The sequence below is a fragment of the Phalacrocorax carbo genome, chromosome 1 (assembly GCF_963921805.1).
Source record: "Phalacrocorax carbo chromosome 1, bPhaCar2.1, whole genome shotgun sequence".
Taxonomy (NCBI): Eukaryota; Metazoa; Chordata; class Aves; order Suliformes; family Phalacrocoracidae; genus Phalacrocorax; species Phalacrocorax carbo.
Window position 1 is genome coordinate 146,821,980 of NC_087513.1, and position 17,246 is coordinate 146,839,225.

Consider the following 17,246-nt stretch of genomic DNA (forward strand, 5'->3'; position numbering starts at 1 on the left):
TGAAGCAGGTACTCTATTTCATTGGGTTGTAGTGTAGCATTGCCTGGTTCCAAGTGTATTCAAAGGAAATCAATCATCTGAATACTTGTTCTTTTCAACTCAGTGCATTTTATAATTTAGATCTTTATCTTAATGGGGTCATGAATGATAAGCTTGCCCTTTTGAATTAACAGACTTCCCCAGTGTTTCAGAATACTATCCCAAACAGCATGATAAGATATTAAAGTTGTCATGGACATTTTAATTCTTATTATGAATAACTAAGGGGTTGAGTATGATAACTGATGAATCCAAAGTATTTTGAAAGAAGTGGAACAAGTACCATAGTTACACACAGGCACTATTTGATCAGATGGTGTCTTTTTTTTCCAGCCTTGCCTTACTGACTATCATAAACTACAAATGAGTCATGAGAGATATTCTGAACATCAGTATTTCTTACTGAAATCACGCATTTAAACCTGTGGTGCAGCTAGTTGTGCTTGCATTGTATGGAGCAGGGTGATGTGTTTGGGTAGGTAGAGACCTTCTCTGGCAGAAAACTTCAAGTACCAAGCCGTTACTTCCTTAGGAAGAAAAGAGCACAGTAAAAGCCAGGGTCTGGTGATACGCACCAGGTTGGGATTCCACAAGACAGTGTCCCACAATGTTGGCTTCCTCAAGCCCTTTGTTTACCCTGCCTTTCCCTTCCTTGGCTACTCACTCTTAGTACCACAGCATGGTATCATCTCCATTATGCTGGCACAGCCACATATGAACTGGATTTGGGAACTCTTCTACCTTCAAAAACAAACCCTGAGAAACCTGGGGGGTTTAGGGGTTTTTTGACTGGATAAGTTCCTGATTTGGGCTGTATTAACAGAAGTTTGGCTGGTACATAGAGGGAAATGAGTTATTCAGCAATTAGACCACACCTAGGAGTGTCCAGTATTGGGCCCCACAATACAGGAAGGGCATGGACAAATGAGGGAGCTCATGGAGTGCCTCTAAGGTGGTGGGGACTGGAGCCCTTGCCCCGTGAGGAGATACAGGGGCAATGGGGCTGGTTCATCCTGGAGGGGGGTGCCTTCAGGGGCACTTAACAGCCCCTCCAGTGCCTATGAGGGGTCATCAAGGAAGCAGTCAGGCTCCTTACAGTGTTGGGTGGGAGGACAAGTAGCAACGGGCATAAGTTGAAGCAAGAGAGATTGAGAAATCCAGGCAGAGCAACAGGTTGTCCAGAGAGGCTGTGCTGTCCAGTCCTTGGAGGTTTTTGAGACCAGAGTAGACAAAATCATGTCTGAATTCCTGCCTGGGATCAGACTAGAGACCTCCTGATGTCTCTGCCAGCTTTGGTTATTCTGTGACATGAGTACAATCTCATGCTATGTATTTCAGCCTCTAACAGGGTCAAGCCCTGGCTGAATTGTAGCTCCTGTGCCTCTACCTGGGCAGAGAGTGCTGGTGGGGTGGGGAGTCCCCATGGAGGCTGCTGAAGGCAATTAAGGCTTATTTGTGCCCTCGCAGCACAATGTTGCTGTTGTTCACTGTGTTGTTGAATCCTTTTGTGAATGATTAGCCCATGGAAAGACTACCAAAGAGATGCTGGCTTCTCTGGGTCCTCAAGTATTTGGAGCCTGCTGGGGTGCCCCTCTGGAAGAAACAGCGAAGCCAAATGCAAGTGGTGGGGATGCACCATGGTAATTCAAATAAATATGAGATAACGACACAAAAGGACAGCAACGGCACTGGTAGCCTGTTTCATCTCAGAGGTCAAAGCTGAAGTTTTGCTCAGTTCTGCATAAATATTTGTACTGGTTTTGGCTGGGGTAGAGTTAATTTTCTTCATAGCATCTTGTAGGGTGCTGTGTTTTGGATCTGTGACCACAATACTGTTGCTAACAGGGGGATGTTTTAGCTATCACAGAGCAGTGCTTGCACAGCATCAGGGCCTTTGTTTCCCACAGACCCCACCAGCAAGTATGCCGGGGGTGCACAAAAGATGGGAGGGGACATAGCCAGGACAGCTGACCCCAACTGACCAGAGGGATATTCCACACCATATGACGTCATGCTCAGCGTGTAAAGCTGGGGGAAGAAGGAGAAAGGGGGCAGGGGTCGGAGTGATGGTGTTTGTCTTCCCAGGTCACTGTTAAGCATGGTGGAGCGCTGCTTTCCTGGAGATGGGTGAGCACCCGCCTGCTGATGGGAAGCAGAGAATGAATTCCTGGTTCTGCTTTGCTTTACCTATTAAACCGCCTTTATCTAAACCCACGAGTTTTCTCACTTTTACCCTTCCAAGTCTCTCCCCCATCCTGCTGGGGCAAGTGGGCAAGCAGTTGCATGGGGCTGAGCTGGGGTTAAACCTCAACAATGCTGTACCTTAGGCAACTCATGCTGTGCTCTCATGATCAGTGGTGGCTTCTTCCACCCACAGCAGGTTTCAAGAATAACATCTATTTGGGTCTTGAAACTGATTAAAGAAGGCTGATAAATAGGTAGTAATTTGCAGGTGAGGAACTAGCTTAGATTCCTCAGCCATATTTCTGTAGTAACTGTGGCTCCTCTGTAAAATACACAGGAGATCTCTTGCTCACTGCTCAGTGGAAGCCATTACTCCCTGGAGCAACGCAAATGTCACCTGTCGAATAGGCGAGATTAATAATATTGAAATGTAAAGGTCATCCCTGGCCTGAAACTCTTTCTGAACATCCTACTGCAAAACCCACAGCAGAAATTGAGGAGCACAGACATAGGTGACAAAAACAATTAGAAGCACAGAAAAATTTCTGCAAGAAGCGACAGCTCGGTTCCCATTGTCAGCAAGAGACGAGACAAATACAGAGTTATATGACAAGGTATACAAAGTAAAGAATGTGTTTAGAAAAGTAAATCCAATGCTTATCCACCCTCTTGTAATAAAAAGGAGCAAGGAGGGAGACTCAGTTACACCGAGAGGCAATACGTTTAAGCTGCAAAGTGAAATTTTTTTCTAACAATCAACTCCTGAAACCAGTTGCCTCAGCTTAGATCATGTGGTTAGAGACAGCTCTGCCGGCTCTTGGGAAGGCAGGCACATTCAGGACCGCACAATTTTGTGCTGCCTAACTTGCCTCAAAAATCACTTTAGGCTGGCTCAGGACCTCCTGCGTTAAAAGCCTGGCCTGCTTGAGCTGGGCTCCGCAAGGCATTACTCAGCAGAGCGCACAGCAAGGGACCTGGAAATGCGCTCGCTGGTGGGGGAGGAAGAGCTGCCCGGCCTCATGATGTGCCACTTGTCAAAGTGCCAGAGCATGAAGCATGACAGGAAAACCCTCTTGGTGCTTTACTTCACTTTCTCCGGTCCCTACATGCTCCGGTGCCTTGAACAGCCTTAATCCCTTCTCTGCTCCCACACGGAAGAGCCCGCTTAATCTCCAGACAACGGCAAGCTGGGAGGGACGGCAAGTGCTGGAGGACAAAGTCAGCATTCAGAATGGTCTTGACAAAGATACATCTAGAAAAAAATATGTAGGGCTTGCTGAGGATGAAAAGGAAGGTATTACATGTACTGAAGAATAATCTGTTGCAGCTTTGCAGCAAGGGGATGGGTATCTGTAGACAGTCAAATATCACAGTGTTGAGAAGAACACAAAAATATGATGTGGAATGAATAAGAGGCTGTAGAGACTGTGCGTGGGAGGTGTCGCACTACTGATTGTAGGGAAGACTTCATGTACAGAGTAGCACTGGACAAGAAAGAGTGTGACCAACAGGAAAGAGCCCAGCAGAGAGGAAAGGCAGAAGTTAAGGAAAGTTTGTACCCTGAACAAAGTGGAGTTGGTTTGCAAGTAGGGAAGTTTGAAGAGGGGAATGATGAAATGCTCCATTTTAAGCTTACCACTTCTGGCATTATCCACCACACCCATGGATGGATACTGCCGGGAGAGGTAAGCTTCAAATGAAGAAAGATTCACATTAAATCTGAAAATTAGGAGAATGAAGCACTGACTGATAGGCAGAGTTACCTTTTCCTGGTCATAAAAATTCTCCAGGGGGATTGACGCCTCACTTGGATTCTCAGTTACAAAAGTCCCAGCTCTAAAATTACTGCAAGCAGCATTTTCTCTCTTCAGTGTCACATCGTGATGCAATGTTTAGTCCTAATTATGTTTCATTTAATGAAAGATTAGTACTACTTCAGACAGAAGTTGCTCTGGCTGCTTCTGGAGAAGTGAAAGATTCAATCTTAGAGACCCAGCACTTTACATGTTATTACCTCATGTTACTAACACCTGTGACAGTGGCACCTGATGCCCAGAGCTGCATGTACCCGGAGCTGTATGTACCCAGAGCTGCAGGGCAGCCCTGGGAAGGACATTGTCTCTGCTTCTGGAACACTTGTGTAAAACAGAGGAAAGTATCCTGGCCTGGAAAAGGAAGCATATGGATTACAGAAAAAATGGAAAAGCCCATTTGTGACCTGCGAACTCAGATGGCACACAAACTAGAGTCCTTTGAAAATGCAGAGGATTCAGATGACTGGCACTGAGGACTGACCAACACCCATTGAGACAACTGCCATGCATGCATGACATGAAAGAACTAAGAACTAAAAATACATCACCTGACTGCTTGTCTCATCTTCGCAGTTCTCAGCAGGTGATTAGACAGAACTAGCTGCAGAAATTGCAAATCTACCTGCTAGAGATTTAAACGATTTGCTTAGCATAGCCGGTTTGGCAGATGATATGCAGCTGCTTTACAGGCTGGCCAAAAGCTGCCAGAGTCCCATCCCAGCTTTCCTAGTGCATGTGAGGCGGCCAAACGAACTCCAGCTACAAGCTGTTTATTTCTTTGCAGGAATATTAGAGTCGAGCAGGGACTGCAGTATCTTTACTGACAGCCGAGGCTGATGCTTATGTGGCGATTGCTCTTAAGACTTGTCTTACTTGTCTGTTCCAGACAGCTCACACATTGCAATTGCCACCCCTCTACCTTATTAGACAGGGTAAAAGCATATACTTGACAGGGCTGGACTGCATAAACTCTTTTAATCTAAATATATATCACCTTGATAGATTTCTGCACTGAACAACTAGAAGTAGCTGTCAAGTTTCCTTCTCCAGTCATTTCTGGATCTACTTTTTCCACGGTGCAGAAACAAAAATGCGACTGATCTCATAGCTGGTTATGATTCACCATCTAAAATTTTGACATTTCTCTGGGGCAAAAAGAACCTTGTACTCCAAATATCATCTACCTATTAGCCTTAAACCTGCTGAGAGATCAATAGAGAAAGTCTGAAGGAGAACATATGGGAAACTTGAAAGAAAAAAGTTTTTAATATCTTTACCACAAAGCCTCTGCACCCAGGGGATTCTAATCAGCAGTTCAGGTACTGCCTGCTGAATTACTCTGTGTGTAGGGATGCATGCACATAAATACATGCTTCTGGAGTATAGCTGTCTAAACATCAATCAGCAAGAGAGCTAAATATGGACTAGAGCTTCCAGCAGAAAAGGCAAAAATGCAGAACACACACGAACCGACCTCAGAGCACAAAGGACCCGCAATTGTGTGTGACCCGTCAGAAAAGCAGCAAAATCCAGGAGCCTCATTCAGCATAGGACCGAGCTCACGTTTCCTCTCACAACCCTGGAGTGAAAGGATGTGCCACAGCCACCCACCCTGCCTCCCACCCTGGGCAGTGAGGCCTCTCTGGGGACTGCACCAGAGACTCTGCTACATAAATAAACACCAAAACCAGCCTTTGATTATTACTTGGTAGTCTTACACCATGTTTCAACTTCATTTCCACAGCTGTGTATAGTCTTTGTAGATCCACAGACTATGTATAATCTAAGATAACCTGAAGTCCCTATTTTGTGACTTGCAATAAAGCATGCGCTTGACTTCCAAAAGCACAAGGATGTTTAGCATTGCAATATTGGGACCGGTCAGCAGAGGGCAACGCCAATATCAAATTTGTGATGCTCAAAGCAGAGGCACAGCGGGCCCTACCCGGCGGCTGCTGGTGTGCTGTGCTCCTAACTCAGATAACAAATGAGGTCAGACTACGCATCCCTTGTGCTCACCTGGGCAAGGCTCTCCGAGACCATCATGTGGGATGTTTCCTCACAAAGAAAGTGAAGGCGACAGAAGATGACAAGCTTACAAACATACAAATCTCAGTGCAGAGTGAACCGCAGACACTCTGCATGACTAAGATATCCATCAGCAACGTCAGTCCTCCTGGCAGGTAAAGAAGAGCTTTTCCAGGCATCGTTTCATCTCCATGCTTCCATCTGCCCACAGCTTCATTGAATTGTGGAGTACTATGTACACAGGTTTTTCTAATGTGTGTTATTGAAAACATCCATTTTGCTTGACAGACAATAGCACCACCCCACAATTGAGTTAGGAAAGTAATGCTACATCAAGATAAATGTGTTTTGCAGCACTGGTAACAAGAGAGGTGCCAGAGGAGCTGTGTTTTGAATTTTTTCTTTACTTTGCTTTACAAGTCAGTCACGTACCAGCCTCGGCTACAGGTGACTAGACCTAAGCTGAAATCTGTAGCATGGGATATGACAGAACTAGTCATGTGCAAAACTAGCATGCAGTTAATGTCTTGTTTTACCAAAGTAAATGAGCACTTCTGTGATCAACAGAACTAGCAAAGTTATTTCTATCAAATTCGTACTTTGAAGAGGATGTTCTATATTGTATTTAATGAAAGGTAGCTTTTATTACCATTTTGTTAGTATAATTTCATGCTGTGAACCTTATTTCTGTCAGGGCATACACTGGAGCTCTTTCTTTTACAGAGGTACCTATTTCCATGTAACTGGTAGGAATCAGCTGGTGGTTTCAGGTGTCCATCATATTTGCCTAGAACTGCTCAGCAGATTCAGAATTTAGGGGACGAAGACAGACGGATTAGCAAGCAAATGGTGTGCTGCCATCAATGTTGTTTTCTTAGGAGGAAGGCCAAAAACTGAAGGGAGTAAGGCAGCTGAGTAGGGAGGGCATAAAATGGGAAATCAGATGTCTGAGCTCTAGTTCTGGCTCTCTTGATATGTAATGGTAACCCTAAGTTTCACTGAAGCACTTAAGGGGATGATTTCCACACTTACCAAGCACATTGTTGAACAGGGGCTTACCCGTGGGTATGAAGTTAAGCATGTCCACTACCGAAATGGCACCTTTCCACCTGACTCAGCTTCCCCCTTTGTGAAACAAGGGTGTGGTTACTTAGCCTCAAAGCTTTGCTCTGATACCCAGTTCATTTCTGTTCAGAAATTGCTTCAAAGTCCTCAAGAGTGTCTATTAATCAACCTGGATAAAACCCCGACCTTCCAAGGAAGCCAAATGTTGATGATCTGGATATTTGTCTGAATTTGTTCCCAATCACTATGTCTAGAATAAATAATGACATTAATTACTGTAATAGACTAGTAATATTTGTTCACAGAGTTTACTGTCTAATCAAATGAGAGAAATTATCCTTACGTTTAAATTTAGTCTCAAATAAAAGCTGTTATCTTATTACCTTAATGCATCATTATTTATCAGTGTAATTAGCCCTACTCCAGTAAATGTTTAAATACTCTTCAGGGTGTGTTTTGCAAAACCAGGTGCCAAAGCCCAGTTCTGCATTCATCCCCTCCAGACTGGTAACACCTCCAATGAAAAAACTTTTCTTGTTGTTCTTTCCCCAGGTTTCCAAGTGTCTGTCATCTCCCTGCTGATGTGTTATAAGGCAGCAGTGAAGTGTCATAACTATGTTTGTTTCTTCTTCAGCAGCAGATGTTTGATCTCTTGGTAGCCCCTGCCAGGGCTGGTATGAAGCTTAATGAGCTGCATTCACTTTTAACAAATGCTGTGGAAGGAACAATATGTCTGGAAAATCTCAGTGGTCCTGTTGAGTAGGTAATGGGACAGCAGGTATAAATGCACAGCCAGAATGGCTGGAAAGTACCCTGACATTCATCTTGCTTGTCAACCTTTATAGCACAAACGAAAGAACATCACCCTGTAAGTCCTGCCATGAAGGGAATTATTCTTTGTTTTGCTTTATTCTATCATGAAATGCTAGTTCACACAATAAATTTTACGTTCACTTCCTGCTGATATTTATGCTGCTCTTTCCTTCACTGTCTATGTCTCTCTTTCTATTTTTACAGCATTTTCATCTCTGTTCTCCCATCTCCCATAGTTTCTCACCACTTCAACACCATTTCTCTCAACAACTTCTACTTTAGCCCTTCTTCCTCTATTTGCCCTGGCATGGAGTGTCCTGGTACAGACCAAGGAGGCAAAGGATATGTCCTGAAGAGGAGCATGCTGCGAAGCAGGTACCAGAGCAAGTTTCCTTTGAGAGGAACTGTAGATGGTTAATGTAGTGAAAGTAAGTAAATTAAAAGTATCTGGATGTGGAAGAGTAATTTTACTTTTTTTTTTTTTTAATTACAAAAATTACTATTGAAAAATTTATGGATCCGTGGAGGAAAAGAGACAGATTACAGGGGGCAGAAGAGGGAGTAGATCCCTTTTTAAGATCTTAATAACTTGCATACTCATTTTTACCATGGACCAGTACTGAATTTGTAATTTGTGTTAAAAGAGAAGACATGGCTTCACCAGTCTCTGGATCTTTTGCCATGATTTCAGAGGAAGGATGACTAGGTCCATCTGAAGAGAAAGTGATCTTCAAAGAGAAACAAAGACATGAGGAGTCCCAATGTGCACATTTTTTAATTTCTCAGAATAATGCTCCAATTGGCAGTATTAAGTGATGATGAAGCACTCAGTTGTTTACAATGATATAATTTTACCAGGATTTAGTATTGCTGCCATTCTCTTCTCATGGAAGACAGCCCCTTACACCCATCAGGAGGGCACAAGGGAAGTCCTCAGCCAGAAGTAGGCCCTGAACCACCTCTCAAAACACTTTCAAACTTCCAGGGTCTACTACTGAATGGTGTCGCAGTGAGCAGTGTATGTGTATAAAGGTACCCTGGACAAGTTGGGTCTCAGGTACATTATCTCATGTGTTACAATGACCCTGATAAGAGAGATCAATAAGGGAAAAGTAAATCTGAAATAAGTAAGGGTGTTAGAAGTTGGGAAGGGAGAGGAACCAGGATATGTGACAGATGCTTAATGTTTCCCTGACAGATGCATGGGCTATGTCTGGGCTACGGGCTATGCACCTTCCTTGGTGAATTCAGCTAGCAAAGTATGACTTAAGCCTCATCAAGCAACTGCCCTGATGTTTGAATAATAGAGAAGCTCATAAAAAAATCTGTTTCCTAGTTCAAGCAGAAATCGTCACTGTCTTCTGGGTATGTCTGAAAGACTCAGCTATATCTGAGTTTCAAAAGAAAATGTCGGCCAAGTGCTGTGTCGGTTTGACACAGCCTCTCACTCTTTGCTCCTTTGTGTCATTAATTCCAGCTTAACGAGTGCCCTGGATTCAGTGCATGCTACAAAGAGAAAAAGCCAAGTGTCTCCTCTGACCTAGATGAAGAACAGCTGTTTTCAGGTTACTAAGTTGCGCTTCTCTTGTGTTCTGCATTATGCAAGATAGGCCTGTTGACTCTGCCTTTTATTGCTATGTGGCACGATACCTAGGAGTGTACTCATGGGCTGAGATCACATCTGGACTAGATATTGAAAAAAAAATCTTAAAATGGATACTAGCTGAGTTTAAGTGAACTTGTCTTTTTTTTTTTGATTGAGTGATTAAGAAACCCCACTATGATACTGCTGGCAAAAATATTTTCACAGATGCTACGCAAAGAAATGCTGCATGGATAGTTGGAGCAAGCTGGAAAGAATACACTTTTCATTGCAATGATGGAAATAGTTGTGCTGTTCTCTCCCAAGCACTCTCTTCATACAACCCCTTGTTTGGGTGTCTAAGGAGCTGTTTGTATAAACAAAACAGTAATTTCCAGTAGTTCTAACGCTCAACAGCCTCAAAATAGCTAATGAACGTTAGCTAGTTAATAACCAGTTTGCCCCCTGAAGTCAAGGAAGTATGTAAGTTGTGACAACGAGGAGAGCTGGGGAAGAGAGACTGAGAAAGAAATGAAGCTGACAGCAGTGGTAGAAACAGGAGCAGAGTCTGACCCAGCTGCTAGGATAGCCTTCACAAACCATGTACTTCACATATTATCAAGGTATTTATTTGGGGTACAGTAGCGCACAACCTGGTAATGAACAGGCTGAGGACACACAAGAAGACTGAATATATGCTTTACTGTATATTTAACTGACAATGGACTTTATTAAAGATTAAAAGTACCCCATCGAAGAATCCATAATATTATAAGCATATGTATCTTCAAAAGACAGACAAAACAGGCTTCACAGCTGCAGGAGAGAAATGGAATTGGGAGAATTAATGAGTTCCCCCAAATTAATATCTTAACATTGGGTATTACCTTTTCAATTGTCTTGAAACTTCACAAAAAAAGCAGGAATGAATGCACTGGTGGTTCTACATTTAGAAGTGCAACAGAAAAGCTGTAGTAGCAAGCACAGAGACCAGGAGAGCCACAGCAAGGCATATTTCAGGAACCAGTATGTCTATGGGTCAGTTCTAGTTGCTAAAGACAGGGCAGAGCTGTACGATAGCTGCTCGGACTCCTGGGTACTCCGGGGGTGCTCTTTCCCTGTGGCTCTCCCCGGACACGCCAGTGTCCCATGCCCCCTCCCCATTCCAGTATTCCTCCATTTTGTTCTCATCTGCTGAGTTTTGCCAAGGAAGTGGGGTGAGCCACTGCTGAAGGTGATGCCTCTCACCTCCCTGCAGTGTAGCAGATGTGAGCTGCAGACCCCAGAGCACCTGCTGGGCACTCAGACACGACAGACCACATCTTCCCAAGGTTGCTGCTTCTGGAGCAATGGGATGCCTTGAGCTTGCCAGACACCCTGCAGTCATGCTTAAACCTACATAAACTTTCTGGTAGAGTTGATGAGTTTAGTACAAGATGTATTAAAATAGTTATTTGGCAACAAAGGCAGAGATAGGAACCAGTACTACCCCGATAGCTACTGTCCCTCTGACTGGGTCTCAGGCTGAGTCCTGTACCCTGAGTAGCTGCAGTACCTCTTGGCTAGCTTGTCCCAGCACAGGCCGTACAGCTCCTCGAGATGGGGTGCAATCCCTTACACAAGCTAGGGTCAAGCTTTGCAGAAGAGCTGAGACTTAGGGAAAAGTCACCATTAATTTTAACTTTTTTGTAATTTCTCTCTAGGCACAGGGGTTTGCTGAAGCCTCCTGTTCCATTGGTTGTCTCAACTCATGTACCTGGTGTGATACGGCTTCACTCCAGGCAGAGACCTTTGAAATTCCCACAGGGCTTCGCAGTCACAGCCCACCCTGTGCAGGCAATCTCTGCCTCAGCAGCTCCAGCCATCACCCCACCCTCAGTCTCTTCTTCCTGCCCCATGCAAAGCCTTCAGTTGTTGCAGCACCACTGCGAAAGGCACACACAAGTAGTTTGATGTGAGCTTTGCTTTTTTAGAAAGAAAAAAAGGTTTAACACATTAGCACATCAGCAGCCTGGCTTGCAGTGGGTGCTGTAAGCAGCTATGTTGGCACAGGAGAGGGAATGGTGCAGTGTGGCAGGAGCTGCACAAGCCCATGCTGCTGCTGGGCACCCATGCTATGGGTGGCTGGCTTGGGCAGGCCAGGAGCAAGCCTCCGAGCCCACACAGCACAAAATGTAACTGTCAGCCTGATGGGGAAACAGGGGACTGTTTTTCTTCAAATGCAGGTCATGCAGTCAGTGTTGACTGAAACTGCTGTAGAAAAACATGCAGCTGCCCCCTAAGGAGCCGCTCTCGCTTTCCAAGACAGCAGCTTGGAGGATTTGATTTATGGTGCAGGACAGCATTTCAGCACCATTTCACTCTCTAGATGTCTAGCCCAAAGCTGCCATGTTTACACAGATAGCAATGGCTGATCTTATGGCTGCCCTTGAAATGTTTGTCTACCATTCACACTATAAATCGCTTACCTCCAGTGCCCATAGCAGTCAGTTACACTGAGACTGACCTGATACCAACACTCTCCTCTCTTTGCCTTCTTATAGCAGGGCCTCTAGTAGGCATTTGCTGTTTACACACATGCTAGAGGTTTCACATACAGAAAGTCCTCTGGCTGCAGTCCCACAACGCCTCATTCCTCTCTTTTTGCCCTTCATTTAAGGGCCCTAGCCTGCCTATACAAAGATGTGAACTCTCTGCAGCCCATTCTTCAAAAGGCCCCAATTCTCACAAGACCAGAAAACCGGGGAGGTATTTGAGTTATACTAGGGAAAGCAGCAGCATAATATGGATTACTCTGGGGCTGATATGGGAAACAGAGGCTCCCAAACCTTGGCCTGGTAGGGTCAAGTCATGAGGCAGTTCCCTAAACAGCTTTTTTACATGGGTAGATTTATATATCTGAAGCTGGTGGACACCAGGGCCTTCCTGTTGTTATGAACAGAATAATTCAAACACCTAAGAGTGCAGTTATAAAGCTTTTACATTTCAGTGGCATCCTGCTGGCAAAGCTATTAACATCATCTGCAGCACAGTAAACAGATTAATACTAGTGTGTGTCCACCGTAATGTTGCAATCCAGAACACAAATCTAACAGTGCTTAGGTCGCCTTTCAAGTTGCACAGGTGGAAGACAAGAGTTTTGGAAGGTCCTGGAGAAGGCCACTTCCTGGACTGCCTTTTAACACACAGGTTTCCTTGATCTGGATCCTAGTGGAACAAGCCTCAAAGCAGCCAAGGAGCTTTTCAGTACCAGAAAGGTAGAAGTTATATTTGGATTCATTCTTAAGAGTTTCTAGAAAGGCTTTAAGGCTCAAGCACTGACAAGTTTTATATACTGTCTGTAGAAGGCTCCTTGGATTGCACACCATCAATGCAGAAACTCAGAGGACAATTCCAACACCATCTTTTGACCAAGGTCTGTGCAGTGACACTCTGAAGTTGCGGCACAGCCCTACCTCCGAATCTAAATGCTAGAGAAAATAATTCATTAGCCTTACCATCATTATAAGGTGGTCCAGCTTAAGTTTCTCAGGTGCATCTGCTTACCCTGAATAATTAACTGCACCCATGATAAGGTCTGAAGCAGTCAGATGAAGCAGACTTCTACACATACTGAACAAGGAGATTCCGGCCACGCACATGGAGACACAAGCTTTAAAGACCATACACCAGGTTTCCTTAGATAACTGCACTGCCAAAGAAAACCTTCTGTTTGGCGCAACAAATATTTTATAGAAGGGAATAAGATGGACATGAACAAGATGGACACAAATCCTTTGCACACTTATTTATTCATAGTAATCTGGTGACTTTTTTGTTTTGAAGGACATAGCTGGGGAAACCTAACTAGCAACCCCATCTTCAACAGCTTTTCAGACACGTGCAAAGGTACACACAGAAACACACGCGTTTAGACCAAAAATGCCAGCCAGCATGAAGAAATCTGAGCTGTGGAGAAAGCCAGCGTTTACAACACCACAAGGTCAGGAGCCTGGTGGCAGCTAGAACTCTTGTGACTGGACATATTTGTGGGGTGGTCTAAGTGAGATGGTCTTCTTAGGAAGAAGCTCAGGAACAATATTAGGTAACACCCCTCCCTGAGGGATGGTCACAGAGGAGAAGAGTTCGTTCAGCTCATCATCATTTCTCGCAGCCAGCTGGATGTGCCTGGGCAGGATCCTGGATTTCTTGTTTTCCTGTGCAGCATTCCCTGCCAGCTCCAGGATCTCTGCGGTCAGGTACTCCAGCACAGCAGCCAGGTAGATGGCAGCACCAGGACTGATCCTGTCAGCGTAGTTCCCTCTTTTAAGGAACCTGTAGACACGACCCACAGGGAACTGCAGACCAGCCATGGCTGATTTGGTTTTCTTTGGCAGAAGGAGGAGCTTTGTGGTTTTCTTCCCATGCTCAGACATTCTAATGTTAATCTAGTATAAAAAGATAAAGAATTTTAAAAAACCAAAGCAAACAGACACAGAAACTGAGCATTTAAGTCCTTTCTTCCTCTTCATTTTATCGCTTTTCTGATTCACTTACAAATCAGTTTTCCCCTCAGAAAGTTCACCAGTTGTTCATACTTTTGTCTGAAGGAGCAGATAGGTCAGGCTGCTGCCCTAGGAGAGTCTGACAAGTTTCCACCAAGAGGCATCTACAAGCTCAGTAAGAGCAGCAGGTCAGCCACCTGCTAGATTTTTAAGACTTCTTGAGAGTAAGAGTATTGCATCTATTTTAACAAGCGCCCATCACTTATTACTGACATAAAGTCTCTGGTACTGAATAGTACCAACTACTCTGAAATGGAAAATAAACACAGGAAAACTATGCTTTTGTATATAGAATTGTTCTCAATCTTTTATCATTAGGGTTTTTTTAAGTAATAAGAAGCTCTACCCAGCTGTGGGGAGGAACTAAATCAGATATCAAATTAAAGAGATTAAAAATACAATAAAAAGTTATTTTAGCAGATTTTTGTGGGACTTAGAAAAATAAGCTTTTAAAAATAGCCTGCACAAGTAAATAAATTAAAAATAATTTAAATGCCCCCTTAAGCAACTTTATACCAAGCACAACCAACAAAACCATTATTTCACAGAGGAGTTTATCTAACACAGAGATAGCATGCTGTCATTTCTTAAGAACAAACTGTCACCTGAAGAAATGATTGACTTAGCCTCTTTCTCTGACAATACCACTACCCAAATCCCCCAAACCATAATTTCTGGCAAGAGTTGCCTCCTTTTAAACCCACAGTGGTAGCCATATCATTACCAGCTCTTGCGTTGCTTAATGTCTCCTGGGTGAGCAATGATTCAGCCACTCAAAATAAAAAACAATTAAGGTCCCAACACAAGAGCAACTCAGTACAGTCCCTGAGAGCACGAGAATTTGTCACTACTCCTTGTACAGCTGCTTAGCACCTTGTTAGCTGATCTCCTCTGGAAACAAGCCTAACATTTACTGCCTCAGAGAACTGCAGTATCTCTGATTGGCAGTTAATTTATTACGGCTGGAAGGGGGCATGCCTCACCTTGCTGCAGTCAGCAAGAATTCAACCCAGCAACCTGTACCACTGTTCTTTGTGCTGCCAGCTGTGGCCAACCTGCTTTGTGACCATGGTGCAAAGCCTGAGAAAGCTCAGGACCTCTGATATTGGGTTCTCTCTCGTCTAGGACTTGTCCCCATAAGTCACACACTCCCGTTTTTTTCCAAAGTCATGCACAGCTGTGTTGCAAGGCATAATAAGTCCTTTCTAGGGTCAAGGGAGTGATGACAGCTGAATCATTTTTTTTTAATACATGAGTGCTGGAAAGTTGAGCCCTGGCCCAACAGAAACTTTTGCTGAGCAGCTGGGTTAGGAGATATCTACCCTCTGTTACTGTGAAGCCAGAGGGGTGACTTTTCAGATCACTATGCTATCTGGTTAATTTACAAATGGGTTGAACTATTGGCTAGAAGAAAGCAATCAAGATTGTTCTTTAACAAAGAAATACTTAAAAAATTGACTTTTTAATTGGACCAGTACTTCACCACAAACTCTGTCTTCAGGTGTAAATAGAGGCAGGGCCACACAGCTCACTCAGTTTCTTTTATCATACAGAAAATGGCAGTTGAAGGCATTTCTAGAAGCTACCTGAGCACTGGCCATGCCTTGCAGGGTCTGTTTGGCATGGTGCAGAGCAGGCTCACAGGAGCAGCATGATGACTGACGCACATTTCTCCAGATTAGCAAAGGGTGCTGTGAGCACCATGCTTACAACTGCACAACATTAGTACCTTGCTTAAGACTGCAACCATAACCGTAAACCTTTAAATTTTTGCTTGCCCCAAAGAAATAATCATTCCCAGGCCTGCTTTCCTTTGCCACGGTCAAATGGAGGAAATAATTTGAGTTTCATGTGTTCATTTCTCATGTACCTCCTTCAAAGCTTTCTTTTTTTCCTGCCACTTACAGGTTTAAGCACTCAGCACAAGGCTAGATACATATAAGCACATCTTTATGACACGCACAAAGCTTAAGATCTACTCTCAGTTATTTTTACTTCTTACTGCTACAGCATTGTCCACTTTTTCTCACTTCACTGGGTTAATTGCAGGCCAGCCAAGATCTCATCAAATTGCTCTTGAAAACCAGGCAGCGTACAATGACTGTTCCAGCTGCCCACCACCCTGAAATCGTGGTGTCTGCTCAGTCAGGTATTCTCTCTTCCCATTTCTTTGTAAGTAGAGCTTCAAGTAAGTCATTAACTCAGCTGCACACAGCTCTGAGGTCTGTCAGCATCGTAAAACCTGGCCAGTAGGTTCTGACACCCTCATGCCTTGAAAGGGCAAAGGAGCTAGGCCACACTTAACAAGACAGGCAGATCTTGTTCAAATGAAGAGCTCATGCTCCAGCTACAGTTAAGGAAGCTGGCCCTAACTATCTTTTCTCTGTGTGAGATGCTATGAAGTCTATGAGATACTGCCTCAGGGGCAGACTGATCCTAATCCCTGGTTTCTAGTTCAACAGCAAGCCCCAGTACCCACTATGAGCACTTTCCCAGGGGAAGAATTTTAATGACTTGGTCAGCAAAAGCCTGGGGGCTTGTTTGGATACAGAGACTTTTGGGCTTTCTGCACTGATAGAAGCAAGACAGTCACCTCTACCAACAGCACAAGTATTGCACAAAATTTTAAATAACCTACCTATGCTAGTTATGACAAGATGGGGGGATAGAGATTTAGTATCATGTTAAAGCAACCTAGAGAGCTAATTGTTCACCACAGTGTTATGAGCAATAGGACTTTAAAGCACAGGTTTATAAACTTCTAAAGCAGAGTTAAACAACCTCTGAGATACCGAAGTAATTGTGTGATGAATCTGTGATATAGGAAAACTTCACATTAATACAAATGGCAGCATAGCTTTTGACTCCTTTGCCTGCTCCACAAGAGTTACCTGTAACATGTTCAAAAGTAACATGTACTTGACTTTTTTTTAAAAAGTCATTGGGTGGTATGCTAGACTTTTTTTGGACAGTTTCTGGGTTTCTCCATCCCTGGAAGGGGAGCTGAGAAAAGAAAGGAGAACAGTGTTGCATTCTAGGAACTTTATTACAAGCTTTAAAAAGGTATTAAAATTAACAGGAAAAATACTTGACAAATAATTTTTATAAATACAAATTAGTGCTACCGAGTCATCCCATCATCCATAACTGCACAGACCAGACCAGGAAAAGCAAGTT

The 17,246-nt window shown here is 43.8% G+C and overlaps 1 protein-coding gene across 1 annotated transcript; it reads right to left on the minus strand.

Annotated features, from left to right (window-relative positions):
• Positions 1-13,526: 13,526 nt before the first annotated feature.
• On the minus strand, positions 13,527-13,877 carry LOC104043369 (histone H2A-beta, sperm). The gene has a single exon (XM_009502979.1). It carries the CDS (start codon positions 13,875-13,877, stop codon positions 13,527-13,529), a length of 351 nt encoding a protein of 116 aa, XP_009501274.1.
• Between the last annotated feature and the right edge of the window lie 3,369 nt (positions 13,878-17,246).

Excerpts from the sequence above, each read along its gene's own strand:
- LOC104043369 (XM_009502979.1), bottom strand. The coding sequence starts at position 13,877 with ATGGCTGGTCTGCAGTTCCCTGTGGGTCGTGTCTACAGGTTCCTTAAA.